Source organism: Gallinula chloropus (genome assembly GCF_964237585.1).
Source record: "Gallinula chloropus genome assembly, chromosome: 5".
NCBI lineage: Eukaryota > Metazoa > Chordata > Aves > Gruiformes > Rallidae > Gallinula > Gallinula chloropus.
In genome coordinates, this window is record NC_140090.1 from 59,615,508 (window position 1) to 59,640,762 (window position 25,255).

Sequence of the window (25,255 nt, forward strand, 5' to 3'; positions counted from 1 at the left end):
AGGCCGTTAAGGTGGTTCTGCCAAGCTCCCGCGCAAGTGGTGTGCGTCACTTCTCAGGGAACAGGTCTGCTTGCTGACAGGCGAGTGATGCTGCCCACCTAGCACCTGCTGATCCTGCCATTGCATCTCAAACCCATTAAATACCATGAATTCATACCAAGAATTGACTTTTTCTTTTTAAATTGCAGGATGCAAAGAGAAAGTGCCATCATGTGAATGCGAAACAGCTAAATGAGAAACAGGACACCTGGGAAGACTGAGCTGAAACTGCTTATGCACAGGATGACAGACTGATTTGCTGTTGGAGACGAGACTCAGGAAACCCTGCTCCTACAAAAGACTTTTCTGAGTGAGAGGAAAAGAAGAGGAGGAAGCACACAAAAGAGCAATGGGAATTGAGGGCCATGGTTACTTGAGATAAATGGCAGATCCCTGGGAGTCTAGCCTTGTAGCTGTTTGCTTTAGCTTTGCTTCTCTCCGCAGCTGCACTTCCTTTTTTGCGAGCTGCTGCTGGGTACTGCCACGGCAGCACTGGAGATTTCAGGAGCAGCCTGGTTGCAGAGAGTGAGGAGGGGGTGGGCAGCCCGCCTCACCATGATTCAGTTGTGGAAAGTAGCGCGGCACGTGCGGCAGCTGGTGCTCCACAGATTGATCGTGCTGCTTATTGCCTTCAGCCTGGTCTCCATGTGCTTCCTGGCTTACTACGTCACTAACAGTCCCAAAATCAAGGAGCCACCGCCCCTGCCGTTCAGTGACTGCAGCAACCAGCACCGCGTCTTGATCCCACCGCAAGCCAACTGGAGACTCACGAAATCGGTGGACACCTCACGCACAGATCCTGTGGTGCTAGTCTTCGTGGAAAGCATTTACTCCCAGCTGGGGCAGGAAATAGTGGCCATCCTGGAATCTAGCCGGTTTAAATACAGGACAGAGATCGCCCCTGGCAAAGGAGATATGCCCACCCTGACAGACAAAGACAGGGGACGTTACGCTCTTATTATCTATGAGAACATCCTTAAATATGTGAATCTAGATGCTTGGAACCGAGAGTTGCTGGACAAATACTGTGTAGAGTATGGAGTGGGGATTATAGGCTTTTTCAAAGCCAACGAGAACAGCCTACTCAGTGCACAGCTCAAGGGTTTCCCCCTTTTCCTACATTCCAACTTGGGGTTGCGGGACTATCACATCAACCCTAGTGCTCCCCTGCTCTATGTCACCCGGGCTAACGAGGTGGAGCAGGGTCCCCTGCCTGGTGATGACTGGACTGTGTTCCAGTCAAACCACAGCACCTATGAGCCAGTGCTGTTGGCCAGCACGAAGTCCTCGGAGTCCATTCCTCACCTGGCGACCCACAAAGCATTGCATGCCACGGTGGTGCAGGACCTGGGTCTGCATGATGGGATTCAGCGGGTTCTCTTTGGCAATAACCTCAATTTTTGGCTGCACAAACTCATTTTCGTGGATGCCATTGCCTACTTGACTGGCAAGCGCCTCTGTCTCACACTTGATCGCTACATCCTCGTCGACATTGATGATATATTTGTGGGAAAAGAGGGCACTCGCATGAAAGTGTCTGATGTAGAGGTAAAATCCCCAGAATAACTACAGGCCCCCAGACAATTTTCTAGTGTGTGGTATGCCAGAAAAGTCAAGGTTGCATTTAATTTGAATGAAAGAGTTTATTGCTGCAATTTTTCTCATCTTAAACAGAGAAGTAGCCTGCAAAGATGCTGAAGCACCATATACGGGATGGTCTGTCCTGTCTCCCCTTCAACACAGGGAACAAGCATATGCAGATTTCCTCTGTCAACCTACTTGCAGCTGTAAACCCTACCTTTCAAAAGGAAAAGACAAGTTGTGATAAAATAGAATTGTATTTATTATTACTTATTTTATATGTATACATTGTACATTATATTGCAGTACTGTAGGGCAGTCTGTGCGGTGTAAATGCTGTAGTCTATGTTGTAGCTATGTAGCTTCTCAGGACATGACCAAACTGGGAAAAGAAAGTTTTTTTTCTCATCCTTCATTACATATTCTCCTCCAGCACCCCCATCCCTGGGCAAGGGATATCCAAAAATTCACCAGGGAGACATGCTCAGATCAAGCTTTCACAAGAACCGTCTCTGTGGCCTCATGATTGGGAAAGAGATGCCATCTTTATGGTTTGCTTTCCTTGGCAGTTCCTTGAGTAATGCAGTGACCTATAAGAAAGGATGTGGGAAAGGCACAGAGAGAGAGAGAGAGAGAGAGAGATTTCTGTGGAGGAGAGGGAGGCAAGACAGGGTAAGGAAAAACAAGTAGGAAGAAGGTAAGAAACTAAGTGCCCCTTCCTCTGTGTCCTGGAAAATATGTGATAAAGTGCTCTTCTAAGTCTGCAATATGTGTACACATGCTGCTTGTTGGAGCCAAGGGCTTGCTTTTGTGTCTTCCCATCAATTCTGGTTTGTAGCCATTGAGGCAGGTATGCTGAGGCTGTTGCCAGTGGTCTGAGGCCCCAGGTCTTTCACTCTGGATTCCCATTTAGCACTTGCCCTTGCCATGTTTCCAAAACAGCTTCAAAGTGAAGCATCCTTTCACCTTTCATCCAAGAGCACGGAACATGCAAGGCAAAGCAAAGCGTTAAAATGAAATAGCTGTACATGTGTGTCCCCTTACCTGAACTGAACCTCATCCATTACATGTTCCCAGGTGCACCTTTCCTCCTCACTATCAGTCTCATCATATAACATGTAGCATAAAACTACGTGTTTTATGCATCCATGCAAGACATACCTTAGTTAAACTCAATGTTCTTAAGTTCTGCTTCTGATCCCAGGCTTAACTTGGGGTAAAGGAGACCCCTGGATTCCATTTGGAGCTAGCTTTATCTTTTCAATTCATTTTGAGCTGCATGTCTGAAGCACCTCTGATTTAATGTTATTATTTATTTTACTTGCTTCATTGTTTAATAATTCTTTAAAGCCACCTTTGACTGTAGCCCTCTTAAGAAAACAAATAGAGAAGATGTGTTTCCAAGCAGACAGGCATAGAAAAACACACCACTTGTATATGATACTTAAGGAAAATGCTAAGATTTTCTTTGTTTCACTACAATTTCCTTGTGTTTTGAGGTGCTGAAATGCTCTGAAAGCTTTTCTTATTTTGAAGAGTCACATTCTTATCTTGTTCCTGAAGCAGGCCCTGCACTTTCTAGTCCAAACCAGCAGAAATTCTCACCTCTGCTATGCTTGTGCCAGTTACAGACCCATGTGAGAAAACAGGAGATAGGTGGGCAAAGCTCTTGGAAACAAAGGCTGCTCTAGCGATGTTTAAAAAAACCAACCAGACGAGATAATTCCAAAAGATGCTTTGTTTGGGTTTTAACAGGGTAAAATGGAGGAATAATCTGTGATCAGTAAGCAGAGAATCTCGGGAAAAGCAGATAAAACCCAGATTTATCCATTTAAAGGAAGCTCTCTGATTGCAGAGCCACAAGAGGTTAATGAATTTTTATTTTTTAAAAGTGAGAAATAACTCCGTGGATTTGTTGATAGCCTCTCACTGTGGGGAGGGAAGGGGATATAATAGTGACAGAACAGCTGGCATTTTCTTTGGCCTTTTATATGAAAGCTCTGTTTCAGGGCTGTTATCTCAACACACAGCTCCTTATCTTAAAGCTTAGATTACAGTGATCTGGGTAGCAGTTTGAAGATTGAATGTTGTGTGAAGGTATAAAATTGACTGCTGTCCCAGTGAGCCTGTTTGCAATATGCAGGTCCACATTCAGAGAGCTTCTGAGACAAAATGACTATTCAAAGCAAGTGCTGAGTATAATTTGATCAAATGCATGCCCATGGTAGATGTCCTGAGTGAAAGGGAAAATGTTTTTATTTGTGGTGCTTTAAGGAGAGCTGAATAGCTTTATTCTTTATAAGGAAAAGAGGAATCATGCTTGCTTTTACTTTAAAGGTGATAACCCTTCAGTTCCTGGCTCTGACAAAGGGCTGCAGCAGGAGCTTGCAGTCCTCAGCTGAAGTGAAACAGTTGGAAGTTGTGCAGGGAAAACATTTTTCCCTGGTAAGGTTTGCCAGAGATTTGAGCTGCATGTAATCAGCAAAACAAAATCTCAGAGAATCACTTCTCTATTATTCCACATCGAGTCTCTTCCAAAACAGCAATCCCTGGAATTTACTAAACCGCCATGGAATTAGCCAGCAAACACAAGCCATTTCTAATGCAGAAGAACTTGGCTTTTACGGTTCTTTCTGGTCATCTTTAGGTATGAGGAAAAAAGAATAAGTAGGTGAGCTTTTGCCACTCTTGCTGGTAATATCTACAGGAGCAGAAAAAGTGAGATTGTTGCTAGCATGTCTGAAAGCAAGATAAGTGAAAATCAGGGACAGTCATTTCATTTTGGTTTATGAATGATGAGGGAGGCTGCCAGCCAGCTCTTGCCGTTCTAAATTGTAGACGAGGATCTTTCCTGAAATACGTTTTCAGTAGTTTCTAACTCCCTGATTCTAACATTGTAGGGGAGGTAGACATACCAGTACTGTGGATGCTCTCTCTTTTGACAGCACTGTTTTGAGCTATGCCAGTGCTACTGCTGGGCAGCAAGAAGACTGACAAAAATCCCCTAGAGAATGTGCGGTCCAGTGTCCACAGGGGCATTTCCTATGAAGAAGATGTTTCTGCAACATGTTGCTAGTGTTCTTTGTGTGAGCATTTGAGAAGAGACTGTAAAAGCACTCTGCTTTCTTACATCATCTCTTTCTTTTCATTTGCCCATGTCTGTTTTCCTAGAGTCACATATCCTCTCTGCCCAGCATCTGACTTTCAATCTTACTTCGCCCTTTTCTTTTGCCTCATTTTAGAGGGACCCTGAGACAGGGGAGGTAATATTTAGGGTTTGTATGAAAAAGATAAAATCTCTGCAAACACTTTTGGAATTTAAAAATCTCATAGCTGAGAAAGCAGAATTGCATGAATGATCAGTTCTATATTATTGTGATGCGAAGGACATCATGTTGTCTTGGAAGAGGATTAGGTCCTAAAGAGGGTACAGTCAGGGTGCTGTGGCTTCCCCTGGTTTCTTTTTGCTCCTAGAATTTTAACCCCATTGAGGCTTTGTCTTTCACTGGATGGTATCAAGAGCATCTAGTGACTGTAGAGTAAATCTTTGCAGATCCATCAGTGAGATTGTATAGATTTTATTTTTAATGTGTTGCAACAAAAGGCACATTTTTTTTTCACTAACATTTGCATAGTAGCATTTGAAATTATAAACAAAGTCTTTTTTTTTTAAATGATGGCCTTGAATATCACTTGGGCCTGCAGCATGGCTGCCCCAGTTAAGTATTGAGAGTCTCCAAAAATACAGGTTGTGAGTTGCAGAGAATGTTCTCTGATAGACTGTGACAAGCATGAATCAGGTCTGGGTTTGATGTGGCTTATGAGTTCTGGTGGCCAGTGCTGGGAATCTCTTGGAGACCTCATCTGTTCCTTCCTGGGATGAGCCTTGCTGAGTTTCTAGCGAGGAGCTTACCTGGGGAAGGGGCCTTTCTGGCTAGCTGGTGGCCTTGGAAGGACTTTTGGAATGGAAGACAGGAAATATAAAACAGAAATATTTGGAGGGATTGGAGGAGCAGTTTTCTAGGGGAAGAAAGTTTGCTTTTTAGAGATAGGGGACAGCTAAAATGCTAACCTTATGTCCTGTACCACATGAGCAACTCAATTTCTTAAATATGCACATAAAGGTCTGTTTGCATCTTGTTAGCTATTTTATATCTTAATGGATAGCCTACTCCACATTTCTTGATTGCCTTTCATTTGAGAATCACAGAGCATGTTATGGATATAAATGAAACTCCATTTAAGTCACCTGTAAGATATTATTAGTACTATCATGTTCGTCCTACTTTATAAAGAAGAGAAACAAGAGTGCAGAGGTGTCAGAGAAAAGTGCCATCTTCCCAGCCCATTTCCATGTCTGTATTGTTTCACCTTACTACAGCTCACAGACCTCTTTGAGCCAGTGTGCAGGGAGCAGTGAACACATAGTTTGTTGAAAGAAATGTCCAAATATTTTACTTAGTCTCTTTTATCCTGTGCAGGGGAAAAACACCTCTTCAAACCTACGTCATGCCACTTTATGGATGTGGCTGTGAAAAGGACTCACCATCAGCAGGGGGATGGCAAACAATTAGCAATAAACCCCAGAGGAAAGCAAGACTCCATAGGGCTCCAGTTGCAGAATTTCTGGGGCCTCCTTCCCTGGACACACAGGATTGCTGCCTGCTGGAGCAGGGCTTTTTGGGATTTATCATTAGACAGATGTGTTGTCATGGTAACCCCAGCCAGGCTTTAAATCTCCCTCTGTGCAGAGGAATGCAAAGCCTCTTAACCGCTGTCTTTCCTCCCTTCACCTTCCTACCCAAGCTTGAGGAACTGGATGTGCCTTTCAGGGTAGCAGAAGTGGTGAGGCTTGGGACAGCTGTGGAGACAAGAAAAGAAAGTGGCACTTTCCTGTCTAAGATACTTGATGTGTTAAAGGGGACGGTCCCAAATTTGATTCAGTATTGTCATCCAGCTGGAAAGACAGGTGTTTCTCTGCAGAGAGACACACAGCTCTCAGTTTGTGTTCTTTGATGTGTGGGGTGAGTCCCTGTGTCTTACAGGTTACATGAGGGCAACCTGACCTCCCGTTGCCAATTCTAGAACGTGGGCAGCAAAGGAGGCTCCAGCCATCAGTGCTGCTGCATATGCAATAGGTTCTGGAAATGCATGTGCCATACATTTTCCCAAATACTACTCTTGAGTGGGGACTGGGGTAAGGATGCTGTAGGGATGTCACCATGAGGGAACTAGGATCTTTGAAATTTGTCCTAGGCTGCGTTTGTCGTCACTGTTGTGTGACTGGAGAGAAGGAACAGGCAATTAAGTGTGTCTCTAGGGAAGAGTCTGAAAGCTTCATTCCCTCAGAGAGAGCACTGAGACTGTCTGCAGCGCTGCAGAAATAATCTGTCTGGTCTTCCCACCTTGCCGTGTGTGAGAGGTCATAGGCTGCCTGCCTTGGGAATAAAACCTCTCAGCTTGTTTGCTCCAAGGTACCTTGGCAGTGAATGTGTGCTGGAAGTGAATGGGTAAACTACAGAAGTCACAATCTCTAAATTAATGTGATGGTCTGTGTTTGGTCAACACTGTTTGGAAACAGTAGCGGCAGCAGTGATTTCTCAGGTTATCCTTAAGTGGTGGGTGTCAAGGCTGGTCCCTCTGCTGAATGAGGCTGGCTTTGTGAATGCACGTTCACCACCTACAGAGCACTGTGCCTAAATACTGCCTCTAGAGCACCAGCTGTGTGAACAGCGTTGTAGTGCTCTTTTGTGCTTCGTGAGGCTGGGGAAGGGCAGCTGATAAAGAAAGATCTGCCTTTCTCCCCTGCACTGTTTGAAAAGTCTGTATGCTTTCCCCAGTACCGTGTGCAAGTTGCTTGTGTATTTGTATCCAGCCCAAGTCTGCTGTGGAGAGGTCATCACCTTCACCTTGGTGCAGCCACTGATCCATTGTTTTCTTAGAAAAGCTATTAAAATCTAAATAACTGGCTGGGCAAGGACCATCTCAGTCACCTGCCAGCAGCCCTCCTGCCAGGTCCCTGTTTGATTGAGAACTCCTCCCGTAGGGAGCAGCACCAGTGGCACTTCTGAAGCACACAGGTAGCAGCAGAGCATGCATCTGGGAGCTTCTCTCTTTTTATTGTTTACTAGCAGAAGAAATGTGACTGGTGTTTGTGTGTTACATGCCTGTGATATGCCGGGCCTCAGGGGTGTTCTTCTGTCAAGGCTGGCTGCTGTTTTACTCTGTACACTGCTGGACCTTGGGGTTTCTGGCACAAGGCTTCTTCCCTTTGGTTATAGCGATTATTTTGGACATTTAAAGCAGACACAAGTGAGCAAGAGAGAACCTGTAGGAGCTGTCATGACTCTGAACATCAGCTCCCATGAGTTTTCTTTTCAGAATCCAGGATACTGTTCTGCTGCAATAGGATTTTGGTGCTTTCTAGGGACATAAAGCCAGGGATACCTCCCTGCTGTGACAGGACCCCTTGCATGGATAATTCTGTAAATCATCTCTTCTCTCTAAACAAAAGCCCCCTCCCTTTGGATCACTTAAATTACTGTGCACAGTATTACTGACTTCTCTTTCCTTCAACTGTGCATCATGTGCTCCCCCATCCTCCTTTTCATTAACGTGTAGGCTCAGAGGAGGAACAGAGGTTCAATAGCAAAGTCACAGCCGACATGGGAGAGGAGGGGAGGAGCATTGATGTTGAACATGGAAAGAGTAAGGGATCTGTTGCTTGGAAGTGATCTACTGTCCCTTTCCCTTAGCACAGACTGTGTCCTTCACTTCAAAGTGGAGACCATCATCTATCTGACTAGTTTTAAAGCAGCATCATTTAGTACAGCAGAGCTACTTCATGTAAGGACTGTATGTGGAGCCCTTGGCTGCTCTGCTTCACTCCCCAGGCAGCAACGCCCTAGTGCCATCCCCTGTGATGCCTCTTCACACTGACCTGGGTGCCAATTCAGCACAGAAAGGTTGTAGAGCAACTGAATATGAACATTTTTTTCCTTTCATTCAAACAGGCTTTACTGAGCACACAGAATAAGCTGAGAACTTTAGTCCCAAATTTCACCTTCAACCTGGGCTTCTCAGGGAAATTCTACCATACAGGTAAGCCCCCTGCACCCCTTTGTCCCACCAGCTGCGTGTGGCCCCCATGGTCATCTGTGTGTGTGTGTGTCACATGTTAGAGAGCATGATTCTCTGTTGGAAGGACTCAGCATTGCAGGGAAATAGTCCATGCTTTGGAACACTGAGCCCCTCTTCTGCCTTTGGTTTTTCCACTTACTTTTCTGCTCTCTGTAGGTACAGATGAGGAAGATGAAGGGGATGACATGCTACTCAAACACAGGAAGGAGTTCTGGTGGTTCCCTCACATGTGGAGTCACATGCAGCCTCATCTTTTCCACAATGTCACTGTGCTGGCCGAGCAGATGAAGCTCAACAAACAGTTTGCTGTGGTAAGGGGCATCAGAGTTTATTTACAGTATTAGTCCTTAAGCATTCTTCTGGAATAGCTGTTCAGACACTGCTGAACCCAAATGCCAGTCTTGTAACTTGGCTGCCTTTAAGAAAGGCAGTTTTGAAAGTTTAAATTGGTGCGTGGCTCCTGCTGTTGTCAAGCAAGAAACACCATCTGAGTGCCTGCCTGTGCAATGGGAAGTGTTTCCTGGCACCTGCATGGCCTCAGGGTACAAATCCCAAGGCTCTTGTTTGCTGAGGTGTGAATTTGTAGCATTACCATCCAAATCCAATTAATTTACAAACTCTGGCAGTGAGAAGGCATTTCCTTTTCCATCCTTATTCACTGTGGTTTTGTAAGGAAGTCACCTGGTTGGTAGTATAAAATGCTGTGTGTGCTAACAGCCCTGCTTCTGGCCTCCCCAGACAATGCTGAAGGAAGCTACTTATCTAGGAAATCCAGGGGAAATTCCCTGGGTTTTGGCAGAGGAGAGGGAAGCCTTGAACATCCTGCACTGCTGGAACAATGTCTGTTTGATGCTTACAGCCCAGAGTTGAATATAGCATATATGTTTCTCTGAAAAGAAACGTCCTCTTCACCTCTACTTTGGTTCTTTTGATGGTAATCCCCTCGGGAATATCTGTCTGCCCTCTTGTGTTCCCATGACACACACAGATTAGGAATGATCTGGAATTCAGAGCACAGTTGCAGCATTATAGAAACAATTTAGGCCGCCTCTTTTCCTGGTTAAATAACAGTGCAGTCTTTTGCAAAGAAAGACAAAGCACAGAGCACAATTACAGATATTTAATGTAAAACAGGCTAGCAGTGGGAAGGAGAAGGTTGTTGGTTCATCTGGGGGCTCTGTTTTTATTATACACCACTGGGGCAGAGCTGTCGTCACTCGTGTTGTTACCAGAACTGCATAGTAGAATTAAAAACCATGAAATTCAGATATTTCCTGCCATTTGAGTATAGCTCCAGGCCCCATATCTTCACCCTCAACAGCCTCTTGCTTCATGTCCGCTTTTCTTTGACTTGCTAGAGACAATACAGGCCCCAGTTGTCATCTTCCTTTCCTTCTATATCAGTTAAGGAAATTTTGTTTTCCTCCTCCAGTGACTCAGATCTAGGCATTGTGGGAATGAGATGTGTCACTTAACAGCATCAATTAGTTTGTAGTAACCAAGGAGCCTGACCTGAGGCTTGTGAATTAATCTGATTTGTCACACCTGCAAGCTCTGAGACCATTTTTACAGCAGCTGTTATCAGTGCTGAAGTTGATACAGAGTCACCTTGTATTTCCATAGGTGCATAAAACAAGAAGTACAAGCAGCATCTCAGGTTTCCCACTCCAGAGGGTTTTCATGCTACTCTGTCACCTTGCTCCAGCTTGAAGCCTGTTGCTAAGTATGGTCCTTATTAAGGATATTAGTTAGTAATTGAGCTGCATATTCTGCTTTCAGGAGCATGGGATTCCCACAGACTTGGGCTACGCCGTAGCCCCCCACCATTCTGGGGTTTATCCTGTGCACACGCAGCTCTACGAGGCGTGGAAATCCGTTTGGAGCATCCAAGTCACGAGCACCGAGGAATACCCACACCTGCGGCCGGCCCGCTACCGGCGTGGCTTCATCCATAACGGAATCATGGTGAGCACACCCCTCCTCCTGCCGAAGGGACAGTGTCACAGTGACCTGCACCAGAGAGAGTAATCTCACATCACCAGTGTTTCCAAAGTCATTCGGACAAGGAAAAGGGAAATTCTTGCCTAAAGCCAGTTTCTGTGTTTCGTGGGAGAACTCAGAGGTCAGTACTGAGTGGAGGAGAGCAAAACCAAGCACAGGAAGACTAAACTGAGATCCCACTGAGCTGTTGGCACTGTGGCGAGTAAATGGTTGGGAGGAATGTCAAGAGTCCTCTGAAACTATGTTGCTTGTGTCCCTTGCTCTCCATGTTGCTTTGTGGAGTGCTGCTGTGACTCACTGGTGTGTAGATTCTGCTGCATCTACCTCTTACCTAACTTTGCTTTCCTCTAATATTACCAGGTTCTTCCTCGACAGACCTGTGGTCTTTTTACTCACACTATCTTCTATAATGAATATCCTGGTGGCTCAAAGGAGTTGGACAAGAGCATTCGTGGTGGTGAACTCTTCCTGACGGTGCTCCTGAACCCAGTAAGTTCATCTGAAAGGGGTGTCTCAGCTTATGTCCTGACGTGGGAAAGGGTGGGATCTTACAAGAGACTCAGTATGACACCCATCAGTCATGGTGTGGGTATCTCCAGTGTGATGCCAAGGAAGTACTGGCTAGTTCATGCTGCCTCGCTTTACACACTGCCAAGGAAGCATCAGTACTGAGTGTTGGCAAATACAGCACCCCTCAGGCAGAAACCAGCCAGGGTGACATGCTGAGCATGTCCCAACAGAGTGGGTGTTACCTAGGCCACTGCATCTTCTGAATCAGGAGTGAGATGTGCCTTGTTGCCTTCTGTTCCACACACATCTGCTGCCTGTTGGCTTCTCCCCTGGCTCACTGAGGAGTTTTGTTCAGAATAATTGCTTTCTCTGGGCTTCCGTTACGGAGCGTTCTCCCCTTTCTTTCAATAGGTATCCACTTGAAACAATTGCCATGTGCCTTTTTGTGACGTTGCTGTCATCCATTCCCTCTGAATGCTTCCCAGTTGTGTCAAGCTACCAGGCTAATGTAGTACCTTCAGCACCCTGCAGTCCCTTCCCAGTGCGTAGCCATGAATGATGTATCACATGAGTTGAAGCTGGGAAGAAGCACTAGGTGGCAAGAGACACAAAAATTGGTCGTTTTTAGAAAATCCTGAGTGGATAGAATTAGGAGATGAAGCTTTGTAGCCCCCTGCAACCACAGATCACACTTCCTCACATTCCTGCTTGTTGGCTGCAGCAGGAAGACATGCAACCCTTCTTGATTGTACAATAACTTTCTCAATTCCCCACCTTAATTTGTTTCTTACTAAAGCTGTTTGACACCTGTTCTTCTCACTTTCTCTGAATGAGCATTACACTGTTACCCTGCCAGGTTTAAATGGTGATTTTAGAATGTCTCATTCTGTAGTCACTCCTGTATATAATGATGTTTAATGTCTTCTTTTCTCCTGACTTCCAAATTTGTACCCTCTTACTTCTGCTTTACAAATCTTTTCCCCCAGTGCCTGAGTATGGTCAAGAAGACATGCAAGCAGATGTGAGAGAAAGTACATTGCTTCTCACTGGCTTCCTAGGTGGCTTCCTAGAGCACTTGTGCCAGTCATTGAGTTCTTGTTTGGAGGATTTGTCATGTAACATCAGTGGCTCTGCGCACTGTGATGTTTTCTTTCACTCCCTCCTTCTTTTGTATCTTGATTGCAGGATTGAATGTGCAGCTTTAGCCAATTTTGGTTGGAACTGTAGAGGATCAGTGAATCAGAAAATCAAGCTTTTTCCCTCAGTGAGCTTGGTTTTTTATGTCTCTTGCTTTTTTGTAGTGTTTCATGCCACTCTAGTCCTAGAAGTAGAACTGTGATAATGAAAACCATTGTCCTCTGGGTGCATCTCACAACCTGTTTACAAACAGGCCCTGGCTTTCTGAAGGTTAGCCTGTGACCAGCTCTAGTTTGGTGTATGATCTGCAGAAACTCTGGGTCTGTGACAGCTCTACATTAAAAGCTGTCGGGGTTCATACTTCCAGGTCTGGAAGCCAACCTTCCATCCCCAAGGTCTGGAAGCCAGCCTTCAGTCCCTACTACCTGACACACAGCAACCAACCTTACCTGCTTAATAGAAGTCTATAGTAAGGAGATTGCATTATGGATGGAAAGAAACTGCTTGCTTCTCTGTGACCATTGCTTTTCTGGGTTTCTCTTCCCATATGTTGGGTTAATTCCACCTTGTCCTACTTCAGAATGGTCAGATCTTAAAGAATGCCTGCAGAAATAGCCACTGCAACACTTAAGAGCACCTGGTTTCTCTTGGAAAACAAGTTGCCAGCCTGTAATTCAGAGATCATTGCTAGTCTAGGAGGCTGTGCCAAGGAGACATGTAGTTTCTAGAGCTACACAGTAAAATTTGCTGATAAGCACGTTGTGGTCAAAGCAGCTGGCAGTGATCTGTGATCCAGAAAGTTTGGGAAGTTTGTGCTGTGGAACAGGATGAGCTCATGTCCCAGGTTTGCTGTTGGCTCTTCGCCATGACTTTTAAAACTCTCTCAGGCACCTTCAGATGCTCCGATGTTTACCTTTGGCAGTGGAGCATTTCTCTGTCAGCAGTGGAGTGCTGTGCTCTAAGCTCCTCTTCATTGCTGTGTTTGCACAGTGACTCAGACCCTTGCATTCCTCCCCTGGCTGATAGAGCCATCTCACAGCCCTGATGGAAAGCTGGCCAGCCCCACAGCCCCAGCAGTGATCCCTAGCAGACTTGGACCAGGCTCTTTCAGTCCTTTCTGGTGCTTCCAGCTCCCTTTGAGTGGATGTGTGCATGCAGGAGTCTCCAGGCCTCTCTGTGTACGATCAGCTCCGCAGTGCAAACAGAAGATGTCTGATCTCCTGACTGGTGAACAAGGTCTGATGTCAGGAAGGAGATTCCTGTTGATGCTCAGCAGACAGGCTGCCCTGTGCCCTGTCGCTGTTTCCCAGGAGCAAACGGCCTCTCTGTGATCACTTCTCACAAGCACTTTTGCTCACACTATGCAGGCAGGTTACTGCTGTGCCCACAGATGCCTGTTACATATTGCAAGGATGCTCATACCCTCCTACTCTCTGTGTTCTAGGCAATCTGTGACCTTTCTTCTCATCTTTCCTTGGTGTGAAAGAAGGGAAGTTGTGGCATGCTGAGAGTGGAAAGGAGAGGGAGAGGAGGGAGGTGTTATTACCAAGCCAGTTCCCAGGCTGACTGGGTGTGGATGGGAGGGAGGGAAGGAAGGAATGATGGGACTTGAGTGCAGCTTATGTCAGAAGTAGTGCTCAGAGCTGTTTTGGCAGCAGCAGCTGTGATGAGGCAGAGCAAGCTGCCAGGCCTCATTAAACAGTGCATGGGTTACAGGACATGACTGCACACTCAGAAGTACAGGGAAATGGCTCATTGTCTTCTAAGTCCAGGTGCTTGTGAGTGTTTGCAGGGGACAGCGTTACCTGTGTGAGCACTTTTACCCCCAAATGCAGTCAGTCTTGACACAGTTACAAGCCTGGGTCACATGCAGGCTTTTTCTGCTCAGGAAATCTTGAAGGGGCCCAGGTGGTGACCCACGTCCTCCCTGCTGCGGTACCTGGTTTATGCCAGTGAGCCAGTGCCTCATGCAGGAAGTTTTCCTCTAAATGTTTCACTAGCAAGTCAAAATGATGGGCCACCCTTTGCTGCCACACCACCTTCCTGGGGTCTCTCAGAAACGGGCACAATGCAAGAGGAGACACATCCTTTTGCTGCCTTAGGTGCTCCATGTCCCAGCCCTGCAGCTGGACAGGCCTTCCTGCCCTCTGCTCGCTGTTGTGTTCACACAGCAGCACCTTGCACACACTGCCTGAAGCAGGTGCTGGAGCCTGTCTGGCAGGGCATCTCTGTCGGGTCAGTGGGAAACCAGAAGTGAAAAACTCACAGGCAGACAAATCCTTAACTTCACTTCCTTTCCACGTGTCCCAGAGTCCTGGCACTGTTTTCTGTTGCCTCCCAAAGGCCCTGAGGTGTGAGCACGTTATGGACAGGATTAAATTAATTCCACAGTATCTTGGGTATGGCTTAGATGCAAAGAGCTACAGTCTATCAGTACCTCTCGTCACACCGAGCCCAGTCTATGGTGGCACTGGGCAGAAAACTGAATTCAGACCTCCAGAGTGCCAGCAAATGTGTTCATCCCAACACCATCTGTCTCTTGTTTCCCCCTTTTACTCTTCCCCTACTGTGAGTGGGAATGCCATTCCTGCCCCCTGCCAGGGAAGCCTGTTGTTGCCTGCTGACCTTACCTGGCATCATCAGGATTCACCCCTGAACTGTGCCCCTGCTGTGACGGAGATCGCTTCCCGCTTGGCCCCCTCCTCACCATAGGGGGCACTGCGACCAGCATCACACTGGCAGTCGCTGGGTGGAGAGTGCAGAATTACCCAGTCAGCCTCAGTGTTCTCCTTTTGTTTTGCTGACTTTTAGCTGTGGTGTGGTTTGTGTCTGGCAAAGTGCTGTTGTGTTACAGGCACTGGGGTGCACAATTTCATGGGTTCAGTCAAAGCCACACTCCAGAGTCAAGCTGACTGCAGCCTTCTGCACCCTTTCCCAAAAATTAAGATACTGAAAAGCAGGCAGGAGGGAAGTGTATCTGCTTGATAGAAGCGCAGAGATGGCACACAGGCTCCCAAGCACCACAGCGCTGCTGGGGCTCCCATGGGTGCTCAGTGCCACTTTCCCCAAGGGTTCACACCCTCAGGCTCAGCAGAACATTTCTCAGGCGCTGCCTGTGATGAAGGCTCTTGGGAATTAAAACCTTATCGGCTGGTGTCTGTTCCTAGGACAATGTCTTCATGCAGTGTCTCTTTGCAGTCTGTGTTCAGATCCCCAGGTACTCCTGTTTGTATTTCAAAGCATGACTTGCCAGTTGTTCCTTTACACTCCCACATGAATGAAAGCTGACAGGCCGTGGGCCTAGGAACAGCTCCTGTGGAAGCTGTCCCTTGTGCCCTGCTCTGCAGCATGCTGCCCCTCTCCCTGCCCTGCTCCTCCAGAGCCAACACTGCAGCCAGACATCACCTTGGCTGTGCCTCAGAGAGAGGAAGGGAAGCTCCTGTTCTCTCTTGAAAGAGCCTTTGCAATGTTTTGACTAGGAGAGGAGTCACTGTCTAACCCTTGTTTCCCTAAATGTCCAAGAGCCACTTCAGTGGGATTTTGAAACTGTTCTGGACTCGCAGCCAGGGCTCAGTTATCACCCCACCGCACAGTTCCCCGGGGTTGCTGAGAGGTCTGTGTCTCACCATTCCCCAGGGTTGCTGAGAGGTCTGTGTCTCACTGTTCCCCGGGGTTGCTGAGAGGTCTGTGTCTCACTGTTCCCCGGGGTTGCTGAGAGGTCTGTGTCTCTTCTCTCCTGAGTTCCTCCTGTTTTACAAGTGCTACATTTCTTTCGTTTCTCCATTTCTTTTGTCAAGGCACTGCTGTGTCCTTCATCACCTCAGCCAACCAGGGCAGTCTGAGATGTGAACAGCCTCTTGCTGAGAGGGGAATCAAGCTAGGAAGGAAACAGTCCTGTACCTGGTTTATCAGTATCCCATGTCCTTCCTACTTTCAGATCAGCATCTTCATGACCCACCTGTCCAACTATGGGAATGACCGCCTGGGACTGTACACTTTTGAGAGCCTGGTGAAGTTTGTGCAGTGCTGGACCAACCTTCGCCTGCAGACACTGCCCCCTGTCCAACTTGCAAAAAAGTACTTTGAAATCTTTCCCCAGGAGAAGAATCCCTTGTGGCAGGTGAGAAGGCAGCTTTACCTGCTCCAACCATATTTAAATGTGGTGAGACTGCTGATCCAGAGCACAGAAGGGTAACAGTTAAAGCTTTTAGGTTTAACCTTTGTGGCTTGAGGCTTGCAGATTGCAAGGTGAAAGGGATGGGGAGTAGGAGCAGTAGGAGACAGGCACGATGTGAGTTTACGGACAGAGGTGGCTGTCATAGGTGACTGGGGCGCAGGTCTGTGGGCACTTGGGTAATTAAAGGGCTTATATTAGAACAAGCTGCTGGAAATGTTAGGTGTGCAGGGAAGGAACCCTGTTTGGTGCTGGAGGAGCTTGCAAGCATGTTAATGTGATTAATCTTAAAGTAATTTCACACTGCAGAATTCATGTTCATTAAATAAAAACATGCTTATGCCATTTTATCCCAGTGCAGCAGCTCTGCACAGTAATGAGCAGATGAAATTAACTGAAGGTGATAGAGCTGTCTGTCTGCCAGAAGTTGAGCTGTACTGTGGTGGTGGCCCAGCCCAGCCTGGCTGCATAGGGCAGGGCCTGCAGTTAACGCTCTCAGAGGGACTTTGGCTCTCATGTCACTTTAGAGCTCTTAAAAATGTTCCCCTGAGTTTTCACTTAACTCTTCTTGATGCCTGGCTGTGCAGCAGTGTGTCTGTGAAGTGCTCTTCATATGCTCAGAGCGTTTTCCCAAGAGGACTGGCCTTCCAGCTTTTCCTCCGCTTTCCCTTGGCTCCTGTGGTGGTGCTTAATCCCCTCATTTGTGCTGCAGAATCCCTGTGACGATAAGAGGCACAAGGATATCTGGTCCAAAGAGAAAACGTGTGATCGACTCCCCAAGTTCCTCATCGTGGGACCTCAGAAAACTGGTAATGTGAAATCTTTATCTAAAGACAGATTGCAGCTTCCCTCCCATTCCTGCAGAGAGGGGAGCTGGAAAGGGCTGTGTTGTAGGGCTGTGTGGCTGCCCTTTGTGGAAGCTGCCAAATGGCTGCAGAGGACATTTCAGAGAATCTCAGATTTGTTCTAACCTAAATCTGGCAAGTCTGTCTGTACTTTGCTTGGCACAGTCCTGATTTGCAGGGAGAAGCCCTACCTGCAGAGCTGTGTTTTGGCTTTTCTGCAGAAGCTTAGAGAAATGGTGACCCTCCTTAGGGTGTCACAAACATAAGCTGTCAGCGGGACTAACACACACAGGCTTTGCAAAGGTTGTGATGAATGCCCCTGAGCGTTTTTATTGCAACAGATCTGTGTCCCCACTGCATGTTCCATGTCACTGCCAGTGGGAGGTAGAGATCCTCTTTTGTCTGACTTCTGTCACCCCCTCTCAACTGCTGTGGCATTGTGGTTGGCAGGGTCCTGAGGAATCCCTTGTAGGCTGAAGAGATTTTGTTCTCTTCAGCCAAAGCCAGGTTTGCAAACCTTGGCTTTCTCTGTAGTGCAGAGAAATGGCAACCTTGGCTATCAAACCTTTGGCACATCTTCCCAAACAGGCAATACTGTCCTGCAGTGCCCAGGCCACCTCCTGTTTGGCAGGTATGGGTTCTGCCACTTGACAGTGTGGCTGTGCCACCAGGTGAAACAAGCGTCCTTGGGGTAGCCCACAGGGTAGCCAACATGAGTGACAGGCTGTTGTGTTAAGGAGGTGACTTAAATCAGCTGTGTGAGCTGACACATAGGATTGAACTGCTGAGTCAAGTTGTCAGAAGTGCTTGGTGCCACCCACCACTGCTGTAAGGTGCATGAGTTAAGGAGCGTGCTGGTGCAGGGGCTGGTTTTGCAGTATAAAGCCTTTCATTCAGCCAAGCATTATGTGTGGCCCAGGTCCCATTAACTGGTTCCTGTTGCAGGCACAACAGCTGTGCACTTCTTCTTGACCATGCATCCAGCTGTCACCAGTAACTTCCCAAGTCCATCCACCTTTGAGGAGATCCAGTTTTTTAATGGACCCAACTATCACAAAGGAATCGATTGGTAAGAATCCTGACGTGTTTCTGTGGTAAGGTGTGCCCATGTTGTCTTCCGAGTCTCGCTCTTATCTCCACCCCAGACACCTCAGTAGCTTCTCTGTTCCTGAACATCTGATTCCATCGCTGTTGCTCAGCGCGTTCTGTTTCCCTGCTAACCCAAACGCTGCGTCCCAGGAGCAGGACAGGTAGTTTCTGACTTTAGTGACTGTTCACCAGCGGATTTCTAGGCATGATTTAGCTTTACAATTTCAGAGTCTTTTTTGAATGCAGTGCTGTCATGAGATTTCCTCTCCTTTGACATGCCAAAGAGACAGAAATGTGCTTATTAGAAAGTTGTTTGTGGTTTCTGAATTATGACACATAGTAGGGAGGGGACAACCTCCCTACTCTTGTTCTGGGACCTTTGGACTTGGAGCCGTTGCTGCAGTCCTTGCACTGGCTCCAGTGTCCATGTGTATTCCCTGTTCTCTGCCCATACAGGAATGCAACTGTGATATTCCTGCCTGGCAGGAAAATGCCAGTGTCACTTGGGCACTACTGTGCCACGTGTTTCCAGGCAGAGAAATCTTAGTTGTTTCTTGCTCTGAGCATTAACTTTGGGGTCGATGGTGGCACTGCACTCCCTGGCGTGGCTCTGAGGAACGGCTGTGTGGCAGTAGGAATCTGCCGCGGCAGGATTCATCATTCCCCGTGAGCGGTGGGAGATTTTGTGTGACTTCTCTGGTCATTTAGAGGACAAGATACGGGGAGGTCGTTGGTGCTTGAGTGAAGCTCGTGTGTCAAGCACCTCAGAGCAGTTGTAGTAGCTGACAGATAGGTGTTTAGCATGGCATTTCAGCAGAGACCTGTCTTGCAGTGCTTTACAGGCCCCTCCATTACCTTCTACCTTACCATTACTCAAATGTCTTAGTGTGCCAAATCAGTAAGGTGGAAACTGTGTGACACAGAGCAGAGCTCTTCACGCCACCTCCGAGCGACAGAGACAGATGACTTAGGCCTGGGGAATGCACTCTTGGCATCACCTTTCTGTATTGTGCTCCACCTCTCCCTCCAAGTCGTGTCCCTGCCAGCTCTGCACCCATGTGCCCATTCTTTGCATTGCTGTGGTGGTGCAGTTCTGGGAGCTGGTCTGATCATCACTGTGTTGTGTGCCATTTCTCTGTTGGGCCATGCTGCTCACCAGTGCCCCGTCTGTTTGGCAGGTACATGGAATTCTTTCCCATCCCCTCCAATGCCAGCACAGACTTCATGTTTGAGAAGAGCGCCAATTACTTTGACACAGAGGTAGTACCGAAGCGCGGTGCAGCCCTGCTTCCTCGAGCCAAAATCATTACTGTTCTGATCAACCCTGCTGACCGAGCCTATTCCTGGTACCAGGTAACAACTTCCCTGCACTGCTCAGTGGGTGAGGGTTGAGAGATGTTCCACTGTGGTGGGGCAGAAAGCCATGGATCCATTTCCACAGGGGAGATGGCGCTGGATGCCTGCAGAGTGGGGGTTGTGCTGAGTCGGTGGGGTCTGCTTAGAGGTGCTGAAGTCAGAATTGTGTGGTCCTGCTCCTGAATTCAGCTTCTGTTTTTCAGCACCAGCGGGCTCACAATGACCCTGTGGCACTCAATTACACCTTCTACCAAGTGGTCTCTGCGAAACCCCAGGCCCCTCAGGAACTGCGCAACCTGCAGAGCCGCTGCCTGCTCCCTGGCTGGTATTCAACTCACCTAGAGCGCTGGCTCACACACTACCCCTCCGGGCAGGTAGGTTTGGCAGTAGAGGCTCTCCTGGAGCCCCTTGTAGGTTTAGTGGAGAGGAGACCAAGCTATAGCATGTGCACGCATTCTCCCCCATGCTGCAACACCCCCCCCCCCCCCCCCCCCCCTCCATTTTCATTTTACCTTCTCTCTTGTCTTTTGGAAAAAAAGAGCCACCACTTGCTCCTGTATGAGCTGTTAAAAAAAAACATTGGGCTTGAATTTTGCACTTTATTGAGTTTGTAAAAGTAAAGGAGTGCAGGGGAATACTGCGACCCCCAGAGAGCTCCCGAAACTTGAGCAGTTCAGCAAGAACAGCAGTGTTAGCTCTTCTTTCCTTTCATCTTGGCAACCTGCAGTCCAGGGACCCTCTTCAGGCCTGGTAGGTGTTGAGCTACTGGCTGTGGTTTCATTGTTTTGAAGAGGCTCTTGGACTCTGCCGTTTGTTAGTTCCCATGTGTGAAGCCTTGGGCTGTCTGCTGCAGGGAAATTTCACTGCAGAGATGTCAGGATTCTGTGTTTTGTGTAGATATTGCAGAAAGGTCAGTTAATAAACAGAGACCATTTCTATCTCTCAAATCTCAAGAAAGTTAGAAACTGTCTCGTAGATGTGAGTTAGGATGTTTTTCAAGTTCCTCTCTGCCGCTGGGGGTTATCCTCATGCAGTCTGTAATCCAGCAGAGCCGTATAATGCCCATTTACTCTCTTATTCTCTGCCAGAGCAGTAGCCTAAACTGTTCATGAGAGATCTGCCAGGACTGAGAGAGACACAGGAGAACATTCTTCACCTCCTGTCTCCCTGCCTTGTTGTTCCTGGCGGTTACTGCTGAGCAGTGCTGGAGCCAGGCACTCCATTCTCATAATGAACGAGGGGTGCTCAGACTTCAGCTCGTGGGACTGTTTGTGTTGTGCTCTTTGGAATAGGTGATTTATTAGTCTGTTACTGTCTGTCATAAGCGTAGCAGGAGAGTAATCACAAGTCACAGAATACTTGGCACATGCAGAAAGAATACATGAGGTTTCCAGAGACAACCTGTGAGTCCTGTTACTGCTGGGCCTTAATACTCAGTAATAGGGGGCATGGCCAAAGGGAAATTCATTAAGCAAAGCCCATCATGATCTAGCATACCCTGGGCCATATCATAACTTCTCTGTCCATGGTGACAAACAGGCCACGTCTCCCCTAGCATGAACAGGCTTTGGCAGCCTTTCCTCACGCCCACAAAGGCTGGGGGCAGTGCTGGGACCAGGCAGCTCACGGTGTCATTCAGCACAGGCTGTTGGAGGCTGAAGTGCCCACTCTCTTTTCAGCTTCTCATTGTGGATGGCCAGGAGCTGAGACACAACCCTGCTTCTGTAATGGACAACATCCAGAAGTTCTTGGGAGTCACGCCGCTCTTCAACTACACCCAGGCCCTCAGGTAGGGAAACTGGGTTTGGGTTCTTTCTTAGCCAAGTGCGATACTATTAAGGACTTGACCAGAAGAATACTTCTGCCCACAAGACCTGCCACGGTTTCAGAGGTATGCCTAACCCTAAAATTAGCTTCAGATAGCATGAGATGCTGTGCTGAGACTAGACTCACAGCTTCCTCTTTCCAGAAATGATAGGAGGGGCTGGGTTTTGGCACTGGCATGGAGAAGCGTGATGTTGCTCTCAGCAGTAATTACAGCATTTCCATTTGCTCTGTGTGGTTTCAGAAAAGGTGCTGGAATTGTTAGTGCTCCTTATGCTCTGGGGCATAACCTGTTTCTGACTGAGAGTTAGAGGAGGTAAAAAATGTGACAAGCTGCTTGTATCTTCAACCAGATAGAGACTAGGGACCCATTGCACAGTTTTGAGGTAAAAAGCCTGTTATTGCAGAAGACATGGACTTGACAGGTGCCCAGAGCTGTCTGAGGAAGCGTTAGCAGAGATGCTGCCTCACTGCTACTGAGTTGAAGGATGTTACTCAGCCATTACTGTGATCTTGCCCACGGTGCAGATGAAGGTGAACTGTGGCCATATCCCCATCAGTCTTCAGTGGGAACTCTGCAAGCCCCCTGGAGATCCTCAATATCGTTCTTTGCAGCTGAAACCTCTGTTGTCACATCTTCTCTGCCTCTGCTAGCTGAGTGTAGTGGGTAGTGTGTGTGTTTGTAGGCATACAGCAGTTGCCCTTTCACAGTAAGGGGAGGAGAACCAATTCAGTTGTTTTCCAAGGGGGTGGCACATGGCTCCCCAGGGGAAAGCAGCTGTAGAGGAGTGTCAGAGGACTTGAAAGCCTCACTTGCTGAGGCACATATGGTGATGGTGAGCAGGCTCATTACAGTAGTGGTGCAGGGTCAGAAAAGAAATTGTATTGGTCAGCTGTATTGGCAGAGGTACTTGCTCAAACCTCAGGCTCACCTTTGGCCAATGGTGGGGACAGGATGGCCCAGCTGTGGTTCCCAGCACTGCCTGACACCACCTGTGTTTCAGCAAGGAAAGAAGCACACACTGACTCTTTAAAGGGTCGGGGGATTCTCTAACACATCACAACTACAGCAAGGAGATTCACAGGAATTTATGTACACTCAAAGCACTGGTTATTATTCTCCTCCCCCCAGACAAATATTGTAACATCAGATTATTGCTGAAATGTGTATAAAGCTGAGGCAGTCACAGTTATAACCCATTTCTTGTCCAAGTAGCCAAGTGCTTAAAAAAGAAAGAAGGAACCAGTGTCACAAATAAGTTAAAAAGCCCCAAACCTGAGTGGTAAAGCTTTGAACTGCCAACTACCTATGATGTCACTTAGCTGCTGCTGCTAATTGGGCGTGTGGCTGTATCTTTAAAGAGCAGTGTCCTTTTCAGATTTGATGAAGCAAAAGGATTTTGGTGTCAGCTGCTAGATGGAGGGAAGACTAAATGCCTAGGAAAAAGCAAAGGAAGAAAATACCCGGAGATGGATTCCTCGGTGAGTAACTGTCTCGAGCTGTTGGCAGCAAGAGATGTAGAAACACCCCAGCAACCCACCTGGATTTCCCTACCACCTGTGTCCCAGCTGACCTGTGGAACACGTTGAGGGCACCGTGTCCTTTCGCACTAACGTGGTCTGTCTCCCCCCAGTCACGGCTCTTCCTGAGAGACTTCTACCGCGAGCACAACATCGAGCTGTCCAAGCTGATGAACAGACTGGGGCAGCCCCTTCCAACCTGGCTCCGAGAGGAACTGCAGAACTCCAGCTGGAGCTGAGAGGGGTTCCCTTGCCCCCAGTGCCATTGGGATGTGTGGTGCTCCAACGTGTGCTGTGATGCCATCTCTCATCAAGCCAAAACAACTGGACAGATGCACAGGAGCAGAGAACGTGCATGTGGAGCCTTTCCCTGCATTAGGAAGGGGAAGGGCTGCCGCCTCTGAGGTTGCCCTGGGGCACGGAGTGCAAATCACATTCTTGAGTATTAATGGTGTGTTACACTTTGACTTTGACTTACAGGAAGGATCTCAAATGCCAGCCCTGCGTTGAGCAGGGAAAAGACAGCGTGGTTAACACTCTATGTTTAAAACTGCTCTTCTCAGTATATGAAACAGGCCCTAGCTGGAGAGGTAATGTGTCACTCCTCTGAGTCCCAAAGTTAAGACTTAAGAGATGAGCTGTTGAGACCACTGCTGAGGAAAGAGCAGCAGCTTATTAAAAGGGGAATCTAGCTCAGCAAACCCCAGCTTTTATCCTGCAGTCTGTTGGGCCATGGGAAGGTACAGGAACATGGTGTTCCTCCCCCTGCAGAGTACAGCAGCCATGATTGTTACAGTGCCACGGTGTGTGGCTGTTGGGGACTGCACCTGCCTGGAGACAGGTGTAACAAGACTATGGCCTGCCCTTACCTGCAGCATTGCTGGTGTGATACGGTGTCCAGTGGCTCGGTCAGTGGGGGGAGAAGGCAAAGGTGCAGCTACTGCCATACAGAATTAATTTGTTGTCTTGGGGAAAAGCTTGCCATATGTGGCAACAGGGCAAGTCTTTCTCTGCAGGGACTTCAGCTATTTCAGAAGATTAACCAAGGAGTACTAGGTCCCCTTAGAGCACTTTGTAGGCATGTGTAGTGCAGGAGAGCAGCTGGGGGAGGCGAGGCAGCACTCAGGTATTGTAAAATCGGGCTGATGCAGCTGAAAGCAGACAGTGCAGTTCCCCAACTCTAATCAGCTCTAAAAAACCCCCCCAAAAAAGCAACCTGTTTCTCCTTCCAGCAGCTCCAGGGCCCCCACCATGTCTGCTGGTAGCTAGCACCTGTTTTAATCCCCCCACAGTCCAACAATCCAAGGAGAAAAGCAAACCCAGTTAGAAGTAAGTATCCTTCAAGTATAAAGGGAAAGCTTGTGGTTAGAAGTGGTTTCCTGTATGCAGAAGGGGCTGTTGAGTTTACCCCTTCTGCACATAGTCAAGTAAGCACACATAAGGTGCTTTGCCTGCTCCTGCAGCTGCTGGGTGGTTATTCTCAGAGGGAATCCTCCATCGTGGTTGTACATGTTTTCTGTTGCTGAGCCATGGGCTTCTGGAGTCGTGTGGGCCATCGTCCCTCCCTCCTGGGCAGTGGTCCCTGGAGACTGCTGCAGTTCAGGGAAAGGAGGGGCAGGATCCATATGAACACGGAGTATGGAAACTTCCATACCTGTCACGAGCTCCTTTTCTCCTGTCAGGGGAGAGAAGTTGCTTCAACTAAGCTTTTCCATTGAGCCTTAGGTATTGTGTATTTCTGAATGAATGGTGCATTTACCGCTGTATGTAAATGTATATAGTATGCAATATAGTATTTTATTTCTTGTGCCCTTGGAAAGGGTTATTTTGTGCAGCCAAAAAAGGACAGAAAGACTAGAAAACCCTCTCTCACTGCTGTTAAGAGAGAAGAGCCCGACTTCCTGCACTGGATTCATGTATAGCATCATTCACATTGAATGATAATGAGAAATTCTTGGCTCTCGAAGCTGAGCACAAGTGTCTGAATAAAGGCTAGAAGTAGTAGTAAGTGGATTCAATAAATGTACTACTTATTTTT

The 25,255-nt window shown here is 47.6% G+C and overlaps 1 protein-coding gene across 1 annotated transcript; it reads left to right on the top strand.

Annotated features, from left to right (window-relative positions):
• Positions 1-594: 594 nt before the first annotated feature.
• On the top strand, positions 595-25,255 carry NDST2 (N-deacetylase and N-sulfotransferase 2; the record flags this gene model as incomplete). Its single annotated transcript, XM_084265398.1, has 13 exons — positions 595-1,587; positions 8,634-8,721; positions 8,917-9,071; positions 10,540-10,725; positions 11,122-11,250; positions 16,346-16,528; positions 17,295-17,391; positions 18,373-18,496; positions 19,695-19,869; positions 20,076-20,246; positions 21,552-21,661; positions 23,076-23,178; positions 23,331-25,255. The coding sequence occupies 13 exons, from the start codon at positions 595-597 to the stop codon at positions 23,454-23,456; spliced, it is 2,640 nt and encodes an 879-aa protein (XP_084121524.1). The 3' UTR covers positions 23,457-25,255.